This window comes from Otolemur garnettii, unplaced genomic scaffold, assembly GCF_000181295.1.
Source record: "Otolemur garnettii isolate 467f Iridium unplaced genomic scaffold, OtoGar3 scaffold00104, whole genome shotgun sequence".
Taxonomy (NCBI): domain Eukaryota; kingdom Metazoa; phylum Chordata; class Mammalia; order Primates; family Galagidae; genus Otolemur; species Otolemur garnettii.
In genome coordinates this window covers 6,459,033-6,479,407 of record NW_003852499.1, presented here as the reverse complement: position 1 = coordinate 6,479,407, position 20,375 = coordinate 6,459,033, and the positions used below count along the sequence as shown (strand labels likewise).

The 20,375-nt window shown below is 53.0% G+C and overlaps 1 protein-coding gene across 2 annotated transcripts in view; it reads right to left on the bottom strand.

The window, feature by feature from the left end:
• Positions 1-5,986: 5,986 nt before the first annotated feature.
• The window catches only part of IQSEC3 (IQ motif and Sec7 domain 3), a 100,603-nt gene continuing 86,214 nt past the window's right edge, over positions 5,987-20,375 (bottom strand). The window contains exons 8-14 of one of the 2 annotated variants that reach the window (XM_003796443.1): positions 18,054-18,193; positions 17,118-17,243; positions 15,026-15,125; positions 14,676-14,837; positions 11,634-11,726; positions 9,632-9,681; positions 5,987-6,421 (exon numbers count right to left, since the gene is read on the bottom strand). In XM_003796443.1, coding sequence (XP_003796491.1) covers positions 5,987-6,421; positions 9,632-9,681; positions 11,634-11,726; positions 14,676-14,837; positions 15,026-15,125; positions 17,118-17,243; positions 18,054-18,193 — 1,106 coding nt within the window. Of the gene's footprint in view, positions 6,422-9,464; positions 9,547-9,631; positions 9,682-11,633; positions 11,727-14,675; positions 14,838-15,025; positions 15,126-17,117; positions 17,244-18,053; positions 18,194-20,375 lie in introns of those variants that run through there. The other variant, XM_003796444.2, reaches the window with a different exon arrangement.

Genomic DNA, 20,375 nt, shown 5'->3' with positions numbered 1-20,375 from the left:
AGCCTCATCAAGAATGGAATTTTTTCAGTGGGACCAATTCCCCTCCACTCCCCACCCACATCATTCCTGCTCCTCATTAATCTCCCTGACTCCAGCTCGGGCTCGGAGGCTATCTCTGGGCCTGGCTGCCTTACTGGGGAGGAAAGGGGAGCAGATAAGAACACAGTCTGGCTGGGCCTCATGTGCTCCTAAGGAATACCTGCCCTGTCCTCCAAAGGGTCTACCTGGAGCCAGGGGTATTTGCCTCAGAAGGAGAACTCTTCTGAATGCCTTTCTACCCCTGACTCCTGGTAGCCTTACCTCTGACCTGGCAGGCATGTGGTTTGCCCTGTGGGAGCTGAGTGGAGTTAAGTAAGGGGACCCGGAGGACAGGGTGGTTGGCAGATTGCTGAGTAGTGTGGAGTCCTAGAGGAAAGCAGCCCTGTGCATCGCAGGGCTGAACCTTGTGGGCTAAGGACCAACAGTACCCAGAGCCGTTTTCCATGAGCAACAGAGAGCCGTGGGCACCAGAGGGTTTAATAGACCACATCTCGACAGCCCACTGCCTTCCTCCACCATGCTTTCCTGCAAGGTGGCTCTGTATAGGCTCCCCCTAGCAAGTTCACTTTGTCCTGGTGTCGGCATACTTTGATCAATGGTGACCCCTGGAAAGCAGGGACTAGTTAGTCACATCCATTAGAGATAGGAATGGGGGAGGTGTGCCAAGGCCCACAGCTATGTGGTGCCAGTGGTGCTGAAGGAAAATCAGTCTTGCTGTGGTTCTATGAAGTTCAGGCTGATATATGAAAGGTTTCAGCCCCAGCACCAGTGGGTAGTAGGCCGTGGAGTCCATTCCATTATTATTTTAAAATGGCAAATCGAAGTCTATTTGGTTTTAGGTGACAGAGGAGGAGGTGGACCTAGCGCTGCCTGCAGGCTGGCAGAGCCCAGGACTGGATCCTCCTCATTAGGAGTCAGGATCAATTAAGCATGTCCTCCTTCTGGACAGCTGCTGCCTTGGGCTCAGGGCAGTGTGGGCACACTGTTGCTACCGTCTGTTTTCTGGGGTCTGCTCTGGTGGCGTAGGTCCCCCTGTGGTGGCTGCCTGCCCTCTTGGCCCTCATGCCACCCCCAGCCTCTGCCTTGCTGGAGCTCTCTGACTGCCTACTTTTAACACACTTTTCAGGGTCTGTGATTTTAGTGATCATTTGTCCTGTATTTTCTTTGAGAAGACCAATTTTTACTTCTTCAATAAAGGTGGTTTTAAAATCCATCTTCTCACTTAAGATTTTTTTTTTCATGTAAATAAATTCATGTATCAGGAAACAGTCGTTTGGCAGCTTGTCCTGGCTTCTGCCTCCTTCCACACTGTAGTGGTGTTCTCTGAACTGCTCACCTGCCTTCAGACCTGATCTTGACCTTGTTGAATTTTCCTCCTTGGGGAGGCCTTCCTTGAATGTTCACTCTAAAATAGGCTCTCCATCACGTCTGGTATATCGCCATCCATCCTATCCTCTATGTGAACGTAGTTGGTCCATTTCTTATTTATTTTTGATGGCGCCCCATTGTGAATTTAAGGTAGAAACTTTGCTTGTCCCACTCACTGTTTAACCCCCAGCACCTAGAACAATGCCAGCGCTCAGCGGGTGTTCACAAGCTTTTTGTTTAATTTACCCTGACTTCCACCCCTGGCATCTTGTTCTGGCCTGTCGATCTTAGCCCGAAACCAGACCCGGGACTCTTACTGGAAATGTTCTAAGTCAATGACTGATGAATTTGAGTTTTCCCATCTGCACAGGGTCACTACAAGGTGAGATGCACTGTCCATATCTCCCCATCCCAGTGGCAGATGAACCCATAAGGGCCTGGACCATTTCTCTCTTTCACTGAAAGGATGGATAGTCCTCCCAGATAGCTTTGGGGGCCAGAAGACTTGGAAAACGGTGCTGCCACCCCACATCTGGCACAGAGAGCAGTGGGGCCATCCTGGCCTGAGGCCCTTTCTCAGGCCTGGGCTGAGCTTGTTCCCCTTGTTCCCCAGGGTTCTCTCAAGGGGCCAATTCTCAGCTTCCTGGGTCAGAGAATTCCCAGGATGGGACAGGTCATAGCTGGCCTCTGGCTGCTTCTGGAATTTCCCATTTCCTGGAAAGATGGTGAGGTTTTTCACATTAGTGGGGGACAATGGAGCCCAGCCCAGGGAAGGATCACCAGGAGTGGATCACCAGGAGTGCTGGGTGCCCTCTTTGTTGGTGTCTAGGAACAGCTGTCTTGACCAGCTGTGCTCCTCCCAGGAGGCCCCAGCGCTGCTGGAAGCACAGCTGATTGTGAACATTCACCCAAGCCTTCATTTCCAGGGCTTTCCTTCCTGCCTTCCTGCCCACCACCAGCTCCCAGGAGGGGCCCTGGTATGCTGCATGGCTCTCTGTGGCTCTGTGCATGGTCCCCAGCAGTGTCTCCAGGCTCTTCCCTGAGCCTGTTGCCCCTCTCTTTCAGGAAGAGTATAGCCAGGGCCTGTCCCACCAGACCTTGCCATTAGAAGACAGGCTTTAGGAGCTGTTGTCTGGTGAAAACCACCTGAAACTCATGGTCACACATGGGCAGTAGGATGGCCTCCCTGGCCCCCAACACACCTTTGCTCCCCACTCTAGAGAGCATGTACAGAGGTGGTCCCCATCTCCTGGTCCTCACTCCCTGGATGCATGCTGGCTGTAGTCTCCATTGTAACCTGCTCTCTCAACCAGCTAAAAGCTCTATCTATGTGTGTGTGTGGCCAGGCCTGTGAGCACATAGACAATTTCCTGGCCCTGCTATACCTCTCCCACCCCCAGGGCCTGCCCATCAGGTGGCCTCTCTTCCCACACCTGTGCCTCCTTTGCCTGGTCAAGGAGACCAGCCTGCATGGCCAGCTGCCCCAGGTCCTGCTGTGACAGCCTAGAGGGCTGAGGTACCAGTGTGTCCCTCTGCCTCAGTCTTCCAACCAGAGGCTCTGAGTTAATGGGGGCCCACCCTCTGGGAGAACAAAAGACATTGAATTGACACAGTTTGCTCAAGTGACATATTTCAATATAATCTCTAAAACTCTATGAATTGAACAGATAAAATACCTCTGGGCTATTTTGTTACAAAATATTTGCCATTTGGATTAGTTGCTGGGTGCAGCCACCCTGCCTTTCCCTGGAGACCTTTCTCTCCAAGGGGGTTAAGGAGTGTGTGGGGAGAGGGTGCGGCAGGAAGGGGTGAACAGCAGCACATAGGGATGGATGGACCGACAGCTGCCAGGGAAGCCTGGTGGCACAGAGACATCTGGTAGGCCATGGGAGAACAGCTGGGCTAGAGGCAGGGGCCCAGGGCCAACAAACGTGTGTGGGATCAAGGTGCCTCTGGAGACAGACAGGCAGGTGGGCTTCCAGGGCAGGCTGCCGGGCAGGGCCCTGCTTCAAGTTTGGGAAGCTAGCTTCATCTCTCACTCCTGATTCTGGAGTTGGAGCCAAATGGACAAAATTGAGAGAGGGGCGCAGGTCCCCAGAGGCAGGCCTGGAGAGTTGATGGCATTGGCCATCTTGGGGTGGCTGAGTGAGGGGGGTCTCAGTCAGCACTTCACTGTCCTCTTGGCCTTGGGAGAGCAGGAGGGCCCAGAGCATCCCCTGTAGCCCTCTGGGAGGAAGCAGGAGGCTCTCTCCAGGGGTTTTGAGGGCCAGGCTCTTGCCTTAGCCTGTGGGCTGATTGTGGGAGGAGGGTGCCAAGGCTGGGAACGTGCTTACTGGCTTCCCCTTACAGGGAAGGGGGCCAGTTATATCCTGGTCCCACTGTCAGGGGGTAAAAGCCCCTTCCAGATCACCCAGGCTGGTCTGCTTCTTGCACAGGACTCCCTGTACTGCCACCCCAACTAGGGGTGGGGGTGAGCCTCTGCCATAGGGAAGGGACACTGAGAGGCCTGAGAACTAGGTGACAGCCTTATGACCTCTGTTTGTCCCCATCTGGAAATCTGGGGCTTTGGCAAGGGTGGGAGGGCAAGCCCAGGGTTGTGAGCAGATGACAAGGGTCCTGCCTGGTGGGACAGAGTTACCTGAGACTATGCCCCTCCGTCACAGCCTCAGGCTCCCCTTGCCCCCACCCCATAAATATATTTAGCCACATTCATAGCTCATGTTCTTCCCACCTCATCATACTCCTGTCCCCTATTTATAACCTTCTGTTTCTAGTCCCCCTCATTCAAGATTCACCCCTCCCATCCCCACAGCTCCACGTCCTCCCAAGTCCCTGGTGCCCCCTGCTCAGGACTTCACTCTCAGGCCCACCCTTGCCCTGGTGGAGGGCACCAGAGATTTCTGAATCTGTGCACTCTGTCTGTTGGCCACTCCACTCCGAAAGGCTCTGACTGGTGCATCCCTGTTACAGAGAAGACAGAGGAGACCAGGGCAACAAGGACAGGCAGAGCAGAGGGTGGGGAGCCCTCAGGGGAGACAGAAGCTGGCTGACAAAGATGGCCAGAAATAGACCTGCTGGGTGACATCACAGTGACGTCTGGGTGACCACACACACACACACACACACACACACACACAGAGGAAACTGGGGCATCAGCAGCCTCCGGAAGCAGGAATGATCCATACCTCCTGCCTGGCCCGGGCTCCTGGAGGCTGGGCGTGCAGAGACTCACGTCCACTATAGGCCAGTATTCCCTGTCCCTTAGGAGGGTCTAACAATAGACTCCAGTGGCCGGGGGGGGGGGGTGTCTGAACAGAGGACAGCAATGAGTTTTTGGCAGAGGACTGGAATCTGGTCTGGCTAGGACAGAAAGGACCTGACTAGGCAGTCCAGGGTACTGTGCCTGTGGTCCCCGAGGGCGGTTGACTCTCTTCTGGGCTGCAGAAGGGCCCTTCACCAGGCCTGGGGTCTGTGGGGCCACATAAGTCTGGCCATCACAGCCTACTTGGCCCTGGGAGGTCAGCAAGCCCTGCCTTTGCAATTTTGAGGGGCCAGGGACTCTTTTAGTCACCCTGCTGAAGAGAGTCTGGCACCTCCCAGGAGGGGGAAACATTTAAGGGCTCAGGAGTGCAGGGGAAATGCAAGAGCTTCTGGAGCCCGGGTTTTTCTCACTCCACTCTGCATCCAAGTCTCTCCTGCAGGTCACAGATGTCTTGCAAGAGGGAGCTCTGACTCCAGAAACCCATCTCTACTGGGCAAATCACTGCCCCATCTCTTGTCTCTGCTTCCATAATGAAGAAATTAACCTGGTTCTATGCATTTATGTGCACTCTCTCAGTGCACTTGGCATTGGCTGGGTGTGATTTGGGGCTAGGGAACTAAGAAAATCTTTAAAAGGGACATTTTGTAGGTGTAAGACCTCATTATTCCTCAGCCCCATTGACTTGGCCCAGAGAGCTAAGCGTGCTTCCTTTCCTCCTCCCTTTCTCAAAGCCTTCCTAGAGTCTGGGCAGCTCCTGAGAAAGCAGAAGGCCCTGGGAGGAGGGGGAAGGACATGGTCAGTGGTCAGGACAGCCCACGACCTGGGGACTAGGGAGCAGTCTCCTGACACTGCTGGGCAGGAGAGAGAGCCCCCTCCCCTTACCCTCCCCCACGGGCCCCCAGCCAGCCAGCAACAACCCTCATCCTCTCAGCGCTGCAGATGTACTGCCTGGGCTGTGAGCTGCTACCTCTTGCTCCTGCCCTGTCTTGAGGCCTCTAGGCCCTAACGGGCATAAAGCCACAAGTTCAGCGCTGCCTCTTTTCAGTCTGTGGCCAATGGGGAGAGTGGTGGCCAGGGGAAGATGAGGCTCCACCGGGGCTGGCTGTGCAGGACCTTAAGAGAGTGAGGTGGTGTCTCCAGATCAGGCAGGGGACGCTCAACTGAGTTAGGGGGTACAGTGGGACAAGGCAAACCCATGTGCCAGGGAGTGGGGTTCTCTTTCCAAAATGGTGGCAATTGGTGACCAGGAAGGCATCGTGCCAGGGTGTGGGAGCAGCAGGGGGCAGCCAGGTGCCCCGACAGCATGGTGGGGGCAGTCTACACCAGGCTCCTGGAGCCACTGGAATAGCGGCGCCTGTGCAGCAGGGAGCCTGGGGGGCAGAACTGGTGAGGGTGATTGTAGGGGGGTGGGGGTGGGGGCAGCGGAGGCTGGTGGACAACCTTGACTGGGGAGCCTGGGCCACCCTGGGGTGTGGAGCCACAGGAGTCAGAGGAGGATGAGGCATAGCAGGAGAGAGCCTGGCTCAGCAGGGGTTCCATGCGGGCCAGGCAGGGCTTGTCCAGGACAATGACCTTGACAATTTGCTGGCACTGCACCAGGGTGCCCGGGGGTGTGGGTGGCGGCGGCGGCAGCGATGGGGGCTGCTCTCTCAAGGGGCTAGGCTGCAGGTCTGGCAACGGCGCTGGCACTCCCCTCTCGGCCCCCAGCCCGGGGTTGTGCTGGGACGTTTGAAGCCTGTTGTGAATTGACACCTAGTTTAGAAACAGCCAGAGAAGCATGAAATGTTACAAGACTAATTCCCAGCTGCCAGGAGGGCTACCCTGAGCCTCCCTTGGCCTCCCTCCTGCTCTCTGCCCTCACTCAGACTCTCTGCCCATCTCTCCACTGAGAGGAAATTGGGATCTGACCCTGGCTCTTCCCCAGAAGGGAATGTGGAGCCAAAACACTGCCATGTTCTGTCACTGACCATGAGCAGTGTGGTTCCAGGCCTCAGGCTCCCGGTCTGTGAGGTGGGCTCTGCATAGCTCTGCAGCCTGACTTCACAGACCTGTTGGATGGCTCCGGGCTGTTAGACTCTCCCCACCTCCTTCTTCACCAACCTCTGAACTTGAAACTCAGGGCCAGCGGTTTTGTCTCCTCCCTGTCTCCCTGGAGGGTGTTGCACAAAGGAGGACATGACAGGGCCAAGCATGTGAGGCCCTCGCAGCCCCTCACTTCCCTCTGACTTTGTTAAAGAAGAGCCTCATCATCATTATTGACATCATGAAGGTGCCCAAACTCCAGAATGCCAAGGACCCTGAAGGGGTGACCTGCATCTCCCCCATCCCCCTAGACTCCCCGAGGGCAGGGGCAGGGCCCCAGTCCTAGGTTAAATTTTCCCAGGTGCTGGAAGAGATACCAAGAAAGGGCCCTAATCTCTACCCGCTGGGCAGGGCAGGAGAAGATGGCCCAGACAGCACTCGAGAGCCTCCTCCCTCAGACCACAGAGGTCACTACACCAGCCTGCAGGTGGAGGTGGAGGAAACAGGCAGGAGGCTGGAGGATTCTGGAAGGAGAGGGATTTAATTCCTCTCCCTGGTCCACCCCAAATTCCCCAGTCTGTACAAAGGCCAGACCACAACCTCCTCCAAACACCCAGGCCCTTTGAGGTGGCTGGGACTCTGCTCCTCCCTGAGGATACTTCCTATTGGGTTACCATCAGTCCTTGGGCACCTCCACCTATGAATGGCCACTCAGAGGACAGAGGGGAAATCAAGACCAAGTTCACCCATTTCAAAGCTATCTTGAAGCTTTAATCTTGTTAGCTAAAGGTGCAATTTCAGGGACCCCCTTCCTGGACCTGTGCACACCAGTGGGCTGCTTTCCTCTTAGGGCTTTCAGGTCCTTGTCTGCCCCTCAATATTCACAAGCCCCAACCACCATGCTCAGCGCAGTGCAGGCTTTATTTTCCAAGCCTGAGATCCCCTAAACCAGCAAAGGAACCCCTGAGTCCCTCACTGTCCTGACAAGACACAGCAGACAGACAGCATGGCTGTGGCCCACAAAGGAACACCTGAGTCCCTCATTGTCCTGACAAGACACAGTGGACAGACAGCATGGCTGTGGCCCACCTTCCTTTTGGGGAGCCCTCTGTGGTCCTCATTCGGGCAGAAGGCCTCTGTCACCACCACCACTAGAGGGCAAGGTCTCCTTTCCCTACTTGCTTATATTCTGAGTTACTCCCCAGGAGACAAGTGGCCTGGGACTGCTGGGACAGGCTTGTGCCCCCTTGTCTCCCTCCCCATAGGCTTTTCAGCTGCCCCTCCCCAGGTGAGTATCTGGCTGTCTTGTCCAGACCCTGTGAGCTTCCTTCTCTTCCTCCCTGTGACTCTACCCACAGCCACAACTCTGGGCGGTGCCCCCCATCCCTCCTCCTGTGCTCTGGCAACCTCTGCGGCCTGCACCCCAGCCCCACCCAGCCTGGATCCTTGAACGTTAATGGTCAGTAAGTGAAAAATGGGAAGTGATAGCAAAATGCCCTCTCATTCTGACCTTCTCACCTCCCTGCTCATGACAGAAAAAGAGTGGGGAAAGAGGGAGAGGAAGAGAGGGAGGGAAGATGGAACATGAGCAGCAGGTAAGAAGAGCTCAGAGAGGATGGAGAAGCGCCTGCGAGAGGGCGCGGCCAGGCAATGACGGAGAGAGGGCAGGACGAGAGCTTGGGTCCAGCTGAGGGCTGTGGGCGGCAAGGCTGCCCGCTGTGCAGGGGAGCAGAGGCTGGCAGGGGCCCTGAGCTAGCTGGGGGTGGCAGCCTTGCAGACAGCCACATGCCTTGAGGGCATCAGATGGCTTGTTCCCCCGGGCAGCTCAGGCTGAGGCGGGGCAGGCTGGCGGGGCAGGCCGCGGGCTGGGCACCGGGTGCTCATCTGCGAGGCTGGAGAATGGGCAGCTGCAGAGGATGGGGGGAGGGAATACCCACCCTGGGGGCTTGTCAGCTGCTGGGGCAGGAAGCTCCTCCGAGTAAAGGTGCCTCCTCCAGAGCCGAGTGTGTGGGGTGGGGGCCATGGGATGGAAAGAAGGAACTGAGCTCCCCTGTGGGGGGGGGGTCCTGCAGCTTCCCAGAGCTTAATTGCACTGGGGGACTCCTCCTTCAGACATCTAAGTGGGGGCCCCTGCACTGGAAGTGGGTTAGGAAAGGAGGTGTCTGTGTGAGCAGCTAGAGGTCTCAGAGACCTGAGGGAAAGGTGTGGGGGTGGGGCTCACTAGGATGTGAGGGGACCAAGGGAGGGCTGGGCCCATAAGCCTCCTCCCACAGGTGGTACTTTGGGAGCTTGACAGAGGCCAGCTGCTGCTGCCCCGTCCCTGCCCAGCTGTCCCTCCAACATGGACAACAACCCTTCCCCCGGGATCCTTCTAAGGCACACCCACCCTACTCTGCCTCCCTGGCTCCAGCACACAGCGCTGCCTTGGGCTGGCTTTCCAGATGTGCCAGCTGTTCTGGGGTAGCCACCCTCTCACCCGCCCCCACTCTCAATTCTCCAGCTTTCCAATGAGGTGTCCAAAAGGGCAGGGTCTGCCCCAAAGTGCTTGCGTGGGTCCTGGACTTAGGGGTAACTCTGTGGAGGGGAAAGGGAGGGAATGCTGGCAAGCGCCGGGGAGCAGAAAGAAGTCTGCGGGGAAGTGGGTCTGGGGACCCTGGGGTGTCATGGGGTCCATCTCCACATTTGTCTGGGAGCTGGGCCTTGGAGGGGGCAGTGGGCTAGGGGATGGGGAGAAAGTGCTCGTGGCTTAATTAGGCGCTGGGACAGTGGCATTACCCATGCTAGCAGTAACTTTTAATTGTATCTCTTGAAATTGGTAAAATGGTGAGTCGGGCTGGGGAGGCATTGATTAATACCTGAGAAGAGAAACAACAGAGACGGTGAGAAGAGGGACAAGCTGGGCAAGGAGTCACTCACCTGGGCGACCAGGCCTCCACTTACCTCCACCACACTCTCCACTGGCTTCTCCCCGAGCGCTGCTTCCCTCTTGGCTTTGAATGCAAAGAGCACAGAGCTCATTCTCTACCAGTCCTGACACAGACCCCTCCAGCCCCACAAGCATCCCTGAGTCAAAGGAGCAGGCTGTGAGATGGGCCAGCTCCACTTCTGACTGACACGAAGCCCCAGGCCCAGTTCTGCTACTTAGCTGTGTGACCTTGGGCAAGATGACACACCTCTCTGGGCCTCCATAGCCCAGAAGATCTTTGCCACTCTCTCTGATGGTTGGTATTACTCAATCTAATTTACCCACAGGAAAAGCCTTCCCAATATGGGCTGTGAAAGTAGGCGTAGGAGGCAGGCACTGGCCTGTGGGAACCATGCTGAGCTGCCTCCTTCCCCTGTAGGCTCCTTGAGTGGGGGTGACACAGAGACTCAGCTGAGTGGGAGGATCTGATGAGCCCAGGCCCTCACAGTACTCCCCATCGTGCTGGCTCTCTGAGAGCCCACATTAGCCTTGTAATTACTGCTGGGGCCTTCTGGCTGGCCTGGCATAGCAGCAGGGACCCTGCGGGCCCCAGTGGACAGCTGTATGATGCTTTTTAGCTAAATGATCCCCAGCTTCCACCCTCACCCCTGGCAGGGGCCCCTCTGATTTCTCAGCCCTCCATGGGGGTGCCAGTTCCCCTTACTGGCTCAGCCCTCTGCTTTCTGTGGCACAAGAAGGAGGTGTCCCACTGCTTAGGAATGAGAAACACTTCCCTGCAGACGTGCTTCAGGATGTGCACTGAGGCCTAGCCAGAGCTGCCGCTTTCAAAAGAGAGGCAGGTGGAGATGTGGGTGCAGTCTGGGGAGGCAGGGAGTAAGTATCCCTGAAGACTGGCTCTGGGGTTCAGACAGCTATGTAAACAAGTTGTTTACTCATGTCCTGTGACTACAGAAAGTAAGGGGGGGCAACTGAAATCGGGTAGGGTGGAGAGTTATGCACGCACAATGGCAGGCCAGTCCCATATTCAAAAGATTCTATCATAGTGAGAATCTCCTCATAGCATAAAGAGCACAAAGAGCCCCATGTCTTGCTTGGAAAATGAATCTCATATCTTCGCTAGCATGGTTGGGCCCTGTCCCAGGTCAGCACAATGGCCAACCACTGAGGATAACAGCCACATGGAGCTCACTCTGGCTCTTTAGCGCCCCGCACAGGGCGGCAGGCCCTCAGTAAGTGCTGAGAGTGAGTAAGTGACCAGGTGAATTGTAACGTCAGCAGTTCTGGCTGGTTTGCTGGGACCGTTTTGGGATGGGATTTAATTCTCATGCCTTCTCTTCTAATTCTCTTTACTTGGAGCTGGGGGAGGGGACGGTGGTAAGGTTTCCTGTACTCACTACAGGTGGAGCAGGAGATGGAAGGTAGGGGGATGTCACGGGCAGTGAACAATGCAACTTGAAGAAACCATGAGAGAAACTGAGTTTGGGTTTTGGAGTGGGCTGACCAGGGCCTGGGATTAGAGAGATAGCTTGATTCTTATAGCTTGTTAGCGAAAGAATGGTGTGGGGCAGAGCAAGATTTCCAGGCCCTTCTGGGCACCCTGCCTTCTTACTGGGCTCCTGGCTGTGGAGTTTTTCTCATGGGGTTTCCCTTGATCACCCCCAATCATCCTTATAAACCAGGACAGTGTTCAGATAGCCTGGCTGCAGGGGGCGGAGGGTCTCAGCTCTGGGGCCAGGACGTCAGGACTCCTGCCTGACTCCTGCAGGGCAGTGACATTCCACATGGACTCTGAAACCCTGGTATAGTTTGCAAAATGGACGAACACATTTCTCTCTCACCTGCCTCCTCATGCCCACTCCTAAAGCCCGTGAGATTAAAGAAAGCAAGGCCAGCATTCCTCAGCAGAAATAAATGGCCATAGGAAAAGGCACCTCTCCCACCCAAACTCCCTGTGATCAGCCCAGGCCATGAGCAGCTTCAGAGGGTCCAGACTCCCGGGGCAGAGCCGAGGCTCACCTGTAGGTGATCCTTGCTTTGACTGCGGGTCCACCTGGGCTCCTCCGGGCTTGAAGGAGAGTGTCTTTGTTCCCTGCTGTTTCTCCAGCTCCCCTAAGGAGTGGAGAAGTCCATGAAAGAGAAGCCCCTAACTCTGACAGCCCTGACTGTGCACAGGTAAGGGAAGAAAGGAGGAACAAGCAGGAAGGGGAGGAGGGCCCCCAATATATGTTATGAAACAGGGACCTTGGGGGGCTGGCACACAGCAAGTTAAATACCCCTGAGCTGCAGTTTGTTCATCTGTGCATGGGGATAGTAAGACCTGCTCAGATGTCAGAGAGGCCGCAGGAGAGGCTGGTATCAGGGAGGCTGACTGTCTGGGTTTGAATCCTTGTTCAACACTCTGAGCTGTGTGGCTTTAGGTGACTCCCTCAACCGCACTGGGGCCTCACTGGACGGGACAGGGATGCCCGCTTCAGGATTACGCAAGGAAGTATGTGTAAAGCACTCAGAACAAGGCCTGGATGTGGCAATGCTTAGTAAATGTTAGCTTCTATTACAAAGCATTCAGCAGGGCTGGACTTGGTGAGAATTGGCGACATCCTGTTCGTCCACCCTGCCCTGGCAGGCCTGGGCCCTCCCCAGCCAGCTGGACCTCTGCAGGGTGCTCAGAGCTCTCCCATGCTGAGAATTCCACATGCTGAGGATCTGTTGTGCCGCACACCCACACGGCCAGGACATCTGTCTTGGTACTAAACTTTAATTCCTCTCCCTGGACTGGAAACCTGTTCCTTCTTGTTCTGCTCTCAGTGGTGCTTCAGAACTGCCAGTTTCCATCCTTGGAGACTTGACAGTCATTATCAAATCTCCTCTGACTTCGCTCTTCCAGGCGACATAATTCAAGTTCCTTTTATTAAAGCTACTCTCTTGGGTTCCATTTTCTGTCTTTCTGGTTGTCTAGAATCCAGGGACACTGAACTGCAACCTCCAAACCGGAACAGTTTGTCCTGATTGCCTGAATCGCACCATCAATCAATACCAAATGTTTTAACTGAACTGAGAGTTGCTTTTCTCCCCCCAGAGGGGCTCTCTTGGCTTTGGAGAAATTAGCACCATAATCACAAATAAGGAGTCCAGAGAACCTGGGTGCAAATCTGTTTTTATCACTGACTGCATGAACCTGGACAACTTCCTTAAGCTCTGTTAGCCTCAATTTCCCTATTTGTAAACTGAGGAAAATAATACCCACTTATGGAAAATTGTGAGAATTAAATAATACAGGTTCAGCAATCAGCCCAGTGCCTGGCATATAATAAGTGCCCAGTAAAGGGTAGCTGTGTCTGTTTTTCTTTTTTTCCTGACTTCTTCCCCTGCCTTCTCCCTGGCCAACCTTTTATCTGTACTCAGCTGTCCCCTTCTTTTCGCTCCATCTGAAGACTAAGAGCCAAACTCAAGCCTTCCTCCCTGCTCCCACTCCATCTCGCCACCTCTCAACATAACAGATTCTGACAATATCGACTCCTCTGTCACTTTGGGAAGGATGTACGTGCTGCTCCTGGGGCTGGCAGGGAGGCACCTTGGCCAGTAGGACTGTCGGCAGCTGGTGTGCTGCAGCTGCCCAGGGCACTGCAGGCCTCCTGGGACATTCTGACAATGAGACAAGTAAAGCCATTTCAAGTTGCATCCTTGAGAATGTTCCAGAACAACAGCAAAGGTGGCCTCTCTGGGCATCCAGTTCAGCTCTTAAAGAGAGTCTGTTATACCACCGAACTCAAATAAACCAACAAATTGGGAAAGGAAATTTACACACCCCACCAAGTAGTTATCTATAATCCTGTCTGCTGCATTTCTATTTCACCCTGATTTAGACTGTTTTCTTAGGAAATTATAAACAGAACCTCTTCTCTCTCAGAAGTTCCTGAACCTTGGAGTCAGTCTTAAACGCAAATGATGGCTCCTCCACCATACAGGCCACCTGGACACACTGCTCACCTTCTCTGAGCCTCGTCTATAGGGTGGGGACAAACATCTTCCTTGCAGCATCACTATGGGAATTGGCAGACTATAAATAAACTGCCTAGCACCTAGTATATGCTTAAAAATGATGATTAAGAAGTGCCACCCTGTCATATTGGCCCCCTGCTCAAATATCTCACTGCCTTTCCTACTGCTTAATGGTTTATATTGATTTAGGAACACTTTCCAAGTCTGGCCATATAAGGCAGACCTGAAGGCTACTTTCATTTTCTGTTTTAGTTTCTGAATCCATTCTTATTTAATTTTCCCTTAAATCTGCCTGAAACCACTGCAATCCTTCAACAGTAAAAGCTTGCAGATGAGTACGGGTTGAAGACCATTGCTGCTCTTCTGTTAACCTAAACCACAGCTGCACCTGGACACACGGAGAAGCCCAGGTATTCTCTAACATGCCTGAACTGGAACAATCTAGCATTTAGGTGTTCCTTAGTGGAACAGAAAGACAACTCCAAGATGCAGAATAGGGAGAAAACTGGCTTGGACTCTACAAAAGGACAATGTTATGAAGAACAAAGCAGAGGGACTATTCTAAGCTAAAAGAGATCAAAGAAGTGAAACTAACCAGATGAGATATCTGAACCTGGGCTATATCTGGGGGAAAGGGTACAAGGGAGAGTTTGGTGGGGAGAAAAGCCCCTCAGCTCCTGCACCTCTTTGGTCTGCATCCCTGCCTATGGTCAGCTGGCCTTGTTGTCCTGGTCAGACACAGCAGGGTTCTCTGTTTCAGGTGCCCACCCGCAGCCCCCTGTGTCTGGTGAGATGTATAAACACGTGGTGTGCTCCAGCATGCCCTGCTTTCATGGTAAGGACATGAGAAGGGATGGACTCACACCAGGCATGTGTGACCGACAGCCCAGGATGGTGCAGAGGGGCCAGGAGAGGGGGAGGGGCCAGAGTGAAGCAAAGGCAGAACTCCCAGCGTCCGAGGCCTGTCCATCTGCAAGCTGCCCCTGCCCCTTGCAGACTGGAAACTGTCCACGTACCCTACCCACTACCTGGGAGAGTCCAGGAGCCCTGTGTCCTTACACTCTATCCGGATCTGCTCCAGCTCCGTCACCTCGGCAATGGACTCCTTCAGGTCCTCCACAAACTTCTGCATCTCATCTGAGCCCAGGGCGCAGAAATGCAGCACCTGCTTCTTCTCAGAGCCCGAGAGTGGGGTCACCAGTGTGATGCCATGAGAATAATCTGGAAGCCGGATCCCAGCCCCGGTGGGTTGTGAGCAGCAGCAGCCCAGGGGATGGGCCAGCCCGGCAAGGGGAGAGGACAGGGTCTGTGGGGTGCTTGTTCCACCCATTCTACAGCCCAGAGCTTCTCCCTCTTCCCCAGCACCGTCCGCCGCACCCCGGGTCACTCACTCACTCTCAAAGACTTACACTCATTCTCAAAGAGGTGGAACTGCATGCCCAGAAGGCCGACGGACTTGCAGAAGGTGTAGGTAGAGGAGCTCTTCTTCTTCGGGCAGAGTTTGAGAATCTGTCCAAGGGAGACAGAGCGACATAAACTGATGGGTGTACGTGCATGTAACATGTGTGTGCACATGTGATGCAGGAACACCCAAGGAGATTTATGAACACGTGAGAAAATACAAAGATACATATATACACACATGCTCTTAAATACATTCACACACACACATAGATCTACACGTACAGATACACACATACACACACTATATCAAAATATGTTTCCTCACTGCATAAAACCCTCCAGGGATTCTTCTGTCTGCACATAGAAGCCAATTCACACCCCTCGCCCTGGCCTATAAGCCACACCTGATGTTGCTCCTGCCTCACTCTGGCTTTGTGCTACAGCCATATTGTCTTCCTTCCTGTAGGTTAAGAAAGGCACCCTTGGCCCCACCACAGGCCCTTTGTATATGCTGCATCTGCCCTGCAAAGCTCCCTGAAACTTTCTGTACAGCTGGATTCCTCTCATTACTGGGGTCTTAATGCAAATGCATCCCCTTAGAGATGCCTTCCTGGGCCACCCTGTCTAAAAGACAAAAAAAAAAAACAAAAAAAAAACCCAAACCTCCCCTTCACCCTAATCATTCTCTAGCACCCTGTTTTACTATCTTCAAAGCACTGTTCTGATCTATTATCTCATTTATTTGTTTGCTTAATTGTTTTCTATCTCCACTACTATATGAAACTCATCTTAATAAAGTCAGCCAGTTGCTCAAAAACAAATATTTATTCAGCACCTTCTGTGACCCAGACTCTGGAACACAGGAGAACATAAGATGGAGCCCTGCCCTCAGAGGCTTATGCCACAGTGAGGGAAGACAGCCAAGGTGGAGATCAGTTGATCAATCAGTGGAGCATACCAGCGAAAAACAAAATGAAGGAAGGGATAAATAAGGTAATTTCAGAATCTGCTAAGTGTTCTGAAGAAAAAGGAATAGAGTAAGGAAGAGAAAGTGGCTGGGCAGACCTCCTGCTAGGTGGGCAGGAGAGGGGACATTTGATTTGATTCCTAAGTGATTTGATTCCGCGCCAGTTCTGCTGGAGCTTTTCAAGCAGGAGCAGCAAAGGCAGAGGCCAGACCTGAGGGAGGCAGCTTGCCGGCCTGAGCAGGGTGCAGGGAGGCAGTTGGGGGAACCTGGGCATAGGAGTGGGGGTAAGCTCAGGGCAAGGTGCCTATGTGGCTTGGTGCCTGTTCTAGAAAGACCTCTCCATTGCTTCTTTTGCTGCTGCTCGGTGGAAGGTGGACTTCAGGGGCAGGGAGACCTGTGTGAAGGCTGCTGTCATAAGCTAGGCTTGTCCCTGGTGGTGGGACTAAAACGTAGTGGGACAGCCGTCATTAGGCTTGAGATCCTTCTAGAGCAGTGGTTCTCAACCTTCCTAAAGCTGCAGCCCTTTAATACAGTTCCTGTGGGTTGCCACCCCCAGGTTGAGAACCGCTGTCCTAGAGGGAGTGCCCTTGTAGCTCACAGAGAAGGAAAGACAATTCTTGGTCACATCCTGCTCTGCACTGCTTCCCAGCCCTTAGCACAATGCCTGGCGCAGTCGACATTGATTAAACATCTGCTGAGTGGATACCTGTTTTTTTAAAGAGCAAAGAATGGGGAGCCCACGATGTGTGTGTGCGTGTGCATGCACACACACGTGCACACACACCAGCCCCTCCAAGCCTGAGCAGAGCCTGCTTCACTCAGGTCCCCCAGGCGGCGGGGATGCCAAACGCTGCAGGGCTCCCCCGCCTGCCCCGGCTACAGGTTTCTCATAACGCAGAAAAGCAGACGGTCTGGGATCTGGTTCATTTCCACCTTGATTGCATAACCGTGAACAGATCATTTAGCATCTCGTCTCATGACTTGTAAAATAGGAATTATCATCTCTGCCCAGCTTCCTCACACCCACGCCGCGAAGGCGCTAGAAACAGCGTAGTACGTCAGTCATCAGTCAGTTCTACGCAGGGACGTCCTCCCGGCCCCTTCGGGGTCCCAGGGCGGGGGCTGCTCACCACCAGCAGGTCGTTGAAGAGGAACACCTCCCGCTGGTGCGCGGCCTGCTTCTGCGGCTTGCTCAGGTCCGTCACCTCAAAGAGCCGGCTGCAGCAGACCAGGCGGCGGTGGGGCACCGACAGCACCTGGACCCAAGGACGGCACTCAGCGCTCAGCGGGAGGAACCCGAGACTATGCGTACCCCCCCCCACCCCGGCCCCACAGTACCCCTTTTCCAGAAGATGAGATGGAGGCCCAGAAGAGGGGAGGATGCTCTAGTTTTACTGCAGGGCCTGAACTTGACCCTAAACCTCCTCTCTCCTCATGCAGGAGAGGGGGAACTGGAATCTTATTTGCATCTCTTATATTTACACTACAATGTGCCCCTGCTGACATATTAATGTAGTGACCTGCAGAGAATGCTCACTTTAAAAATCATTGCATGCTTAGAACATGGGTCACAACTAATGGAGCCTGCGACATGGGTCACAACTAATGGAGCTTTGGGCACCTTAATGGTCTGAGATGCCATAGCCTAGAGCCTACATGAGCCCCTTTCTGACCTCTTATGCGTCAGGACCATAACGTATACGTATGCACCCCATCCTAGGGAAGGCATCCTAACCTCCCCGTCTGCCCATCCAGATGCTTCAACCCTGGACCACTAGGAAGTCCTTCTTGACATCTCACCTCAGTTTCTCCTGCTGTAGGAGGCAGTGAGGAAATTAGGCAAAGGAAAAAAGAAGATGCAGTGCCTGGCACATGGTAGACGCTCAATAACTATTATGTGAATGAACAGCAAGAAAGTTTCAAAGCCTTTTGAAAGGTAAGCAGGAGAAAGGGAGGAGAAGCCAGGAAGAGAGAAAAGAAAGAGATGGGAGATGGGTGTGGCTTGGCAACTAAAGGAAAAGAAGCCAACTCCTCATGGCAAGTGCTGCTCCGTGGCAAACACTTACTGTCTTCATGCCCACGATGGACTTTTCCACTTTGGTGACGTACGTGACGTGGTCCTCATTGGACTTGAGCTCCTTCTGCTGTATCCTTTCGTAGATGCCTACCACCAGTTCCCTGGGGATGTCAGCGCCATCATCCACACCTACCAATGTGGAATGGGCGGGGGCTGTCAGAGCCCGGAGCCGGAGAGCAAGCCCCTATGGGACTGGGTCTCCCAGAAGTGGCCTTGATTTTGCTACATCCCTGTTCCAAAGCTTCTGTGCTGGTGCCCCTTACCCATAAAATTAAGGGCAACCTCCTTAGCCAGGTACCACAACTACTACAATATGGCTCCCAAACACATCTCCAGCCTCACCCCTTGATGCTCCCTAACTAGGCCTCCAGTCCCTCCTCCCAGGACTCTTTCTTGAGCATCAAATATAGCCTCCATGTTCCTGCTAAGTAGCTTTGCTTCTGTAGTCTTACTGTCTTCCCTGTATCTGTCCCCACCCACCCTCAGCTGCCAAGAGAGCATACTGACAATGTTCTATCTTGTTCTCTGTTGGATCTCCCCCTCCTGAGTCCTCTCTGCCATCCCGTAGGGAGCATAATGCTGAGTGACCGGTCATAGAAGGGGTGGCAGGTCCCTTACTCACTGGGACCTGGGGAAACAGGCAGATCTCCATGGAGATGCAGGTGATGAGACCCTCACCCTATCTCCTACTACACGGTAATGACAAAACTCTGGTGACAAACAAATACTAGGAGGAAATATAATAACATGCAAACAAATTTCTTTTGGAGGTAGAAACAAAGTCAATAAAAAGTCCTCTTTCTACTTTTTCCAACTCTTTCTTTAATGATTACATGCTTCTTTATAAGAGGAAAAAAGCCAAAAATAAAATAAGTGTCCTCAAAGGACTGTTCCTAGCTACTATGGGGACATCATGGTTTCCAAGAGCAACTCTCTGCCTTGCCCCGGCTTCTTCCACATCTGATCTTGTTTCTTAAAGTTGGGCAAATCGGCCACATAGCAGCCTGGGGTGCTGAGACCAAACACATAGCAGCTCCCAGTTCAAGGCAGTGGGTTGCGTGGCTCTGCTCCTCTGCGTACCTGGGAGAAAGGAACTTTTAAAAAAGGCATAAACCCACAAAGACAAAGAGGAAGAAAAGACAATGGCACCCTCGGACCTGGAAAGTGGATGAATGAGTGGACAGATTAGGAAGCCTGAGAAAGCTGAGACCTAAGGCAGCAGAGACACCAGGAGCCACTGGCACACCACAAAACCACCAAAGGACCCAGAACTGGCAGCAAAAGCAATCTCTGAAAGTGGAGGTGAAGGTGGGCTAGGAATAGGAAAATAGGTTTAAACTCAGTATAAAGATCTTAGATTTTTCTGTCCCCTCTTGGCTCTAGCAGAAGACCAGTATTCTTCTCCTTGAACTCTGGGCTGGGGAACCCCAACACTAGCCAAGGGTGGGCGTATGTGCTGAAAATGGGAATGAAGTTGATGTCTGTATATTGAGACTCCTCAACTCCATTTCTCACAAAGATCTCATAACTCTGCCAGCCAGAATCATACCCTTTGGGCAGCAGATTGGACATTTATCTTCTGGGTAATCAACCAGCACAAAAGGAAATATCTAAAGGTACTGCAGTAGGGATCTCCCAATAAAATGGTCTAAGTAAATCACCCTCCAGGAAAGCCCACCAGTTGGCAACCCCCACCCATGCTCACAGAGTTTTTAATCAGCGTTTTAGTGGTTCACTGTTTTTTTTTTTTTTTTGAGACAGAATCTTGCTCTGTTGCCTCAATTTAGAGTATCGTGGCATCATCATACCTCACTGCAGCCTCTAACTCCTGGCCTCAAGTGATCCTTCTGCCTCAGCCTCCTGAGTAGCTGGTACTACAGGCACACACTACCATATGTGGCTAATTGCTCTTATTTTTTTGTAGCGACAAGGTCTCCTTCTGTTCTCAGGCTGGTCTTAAACTCCTGACCCCAAGTGATCCTTCTGCCTCAGCCTCCCAAAGGGCTAGGATTAGAGGTGTGAGCCACTGTGCCTGGCCTCCCTCTTTATATGAATTGACAACCAGATTTTGTTAACTATATTTGAAAAGTTTCTAACATAAAAGACATATAAATATGGGTAAAAACAGGAAAAGAAACCCAGAAGAGATAGAGGCAAGTAGGAAGAAACTAAAACAAACAAAACCATATTAATATCTTCAAAGAGATAGGAGAAGATATTGCATCCATAAAACAAGAATAAAATACTATAAAAGAGAAACATGTACAGGACAAAAGAGAGCTATTGAAAATGAAAAATATGGCTCGGCGCC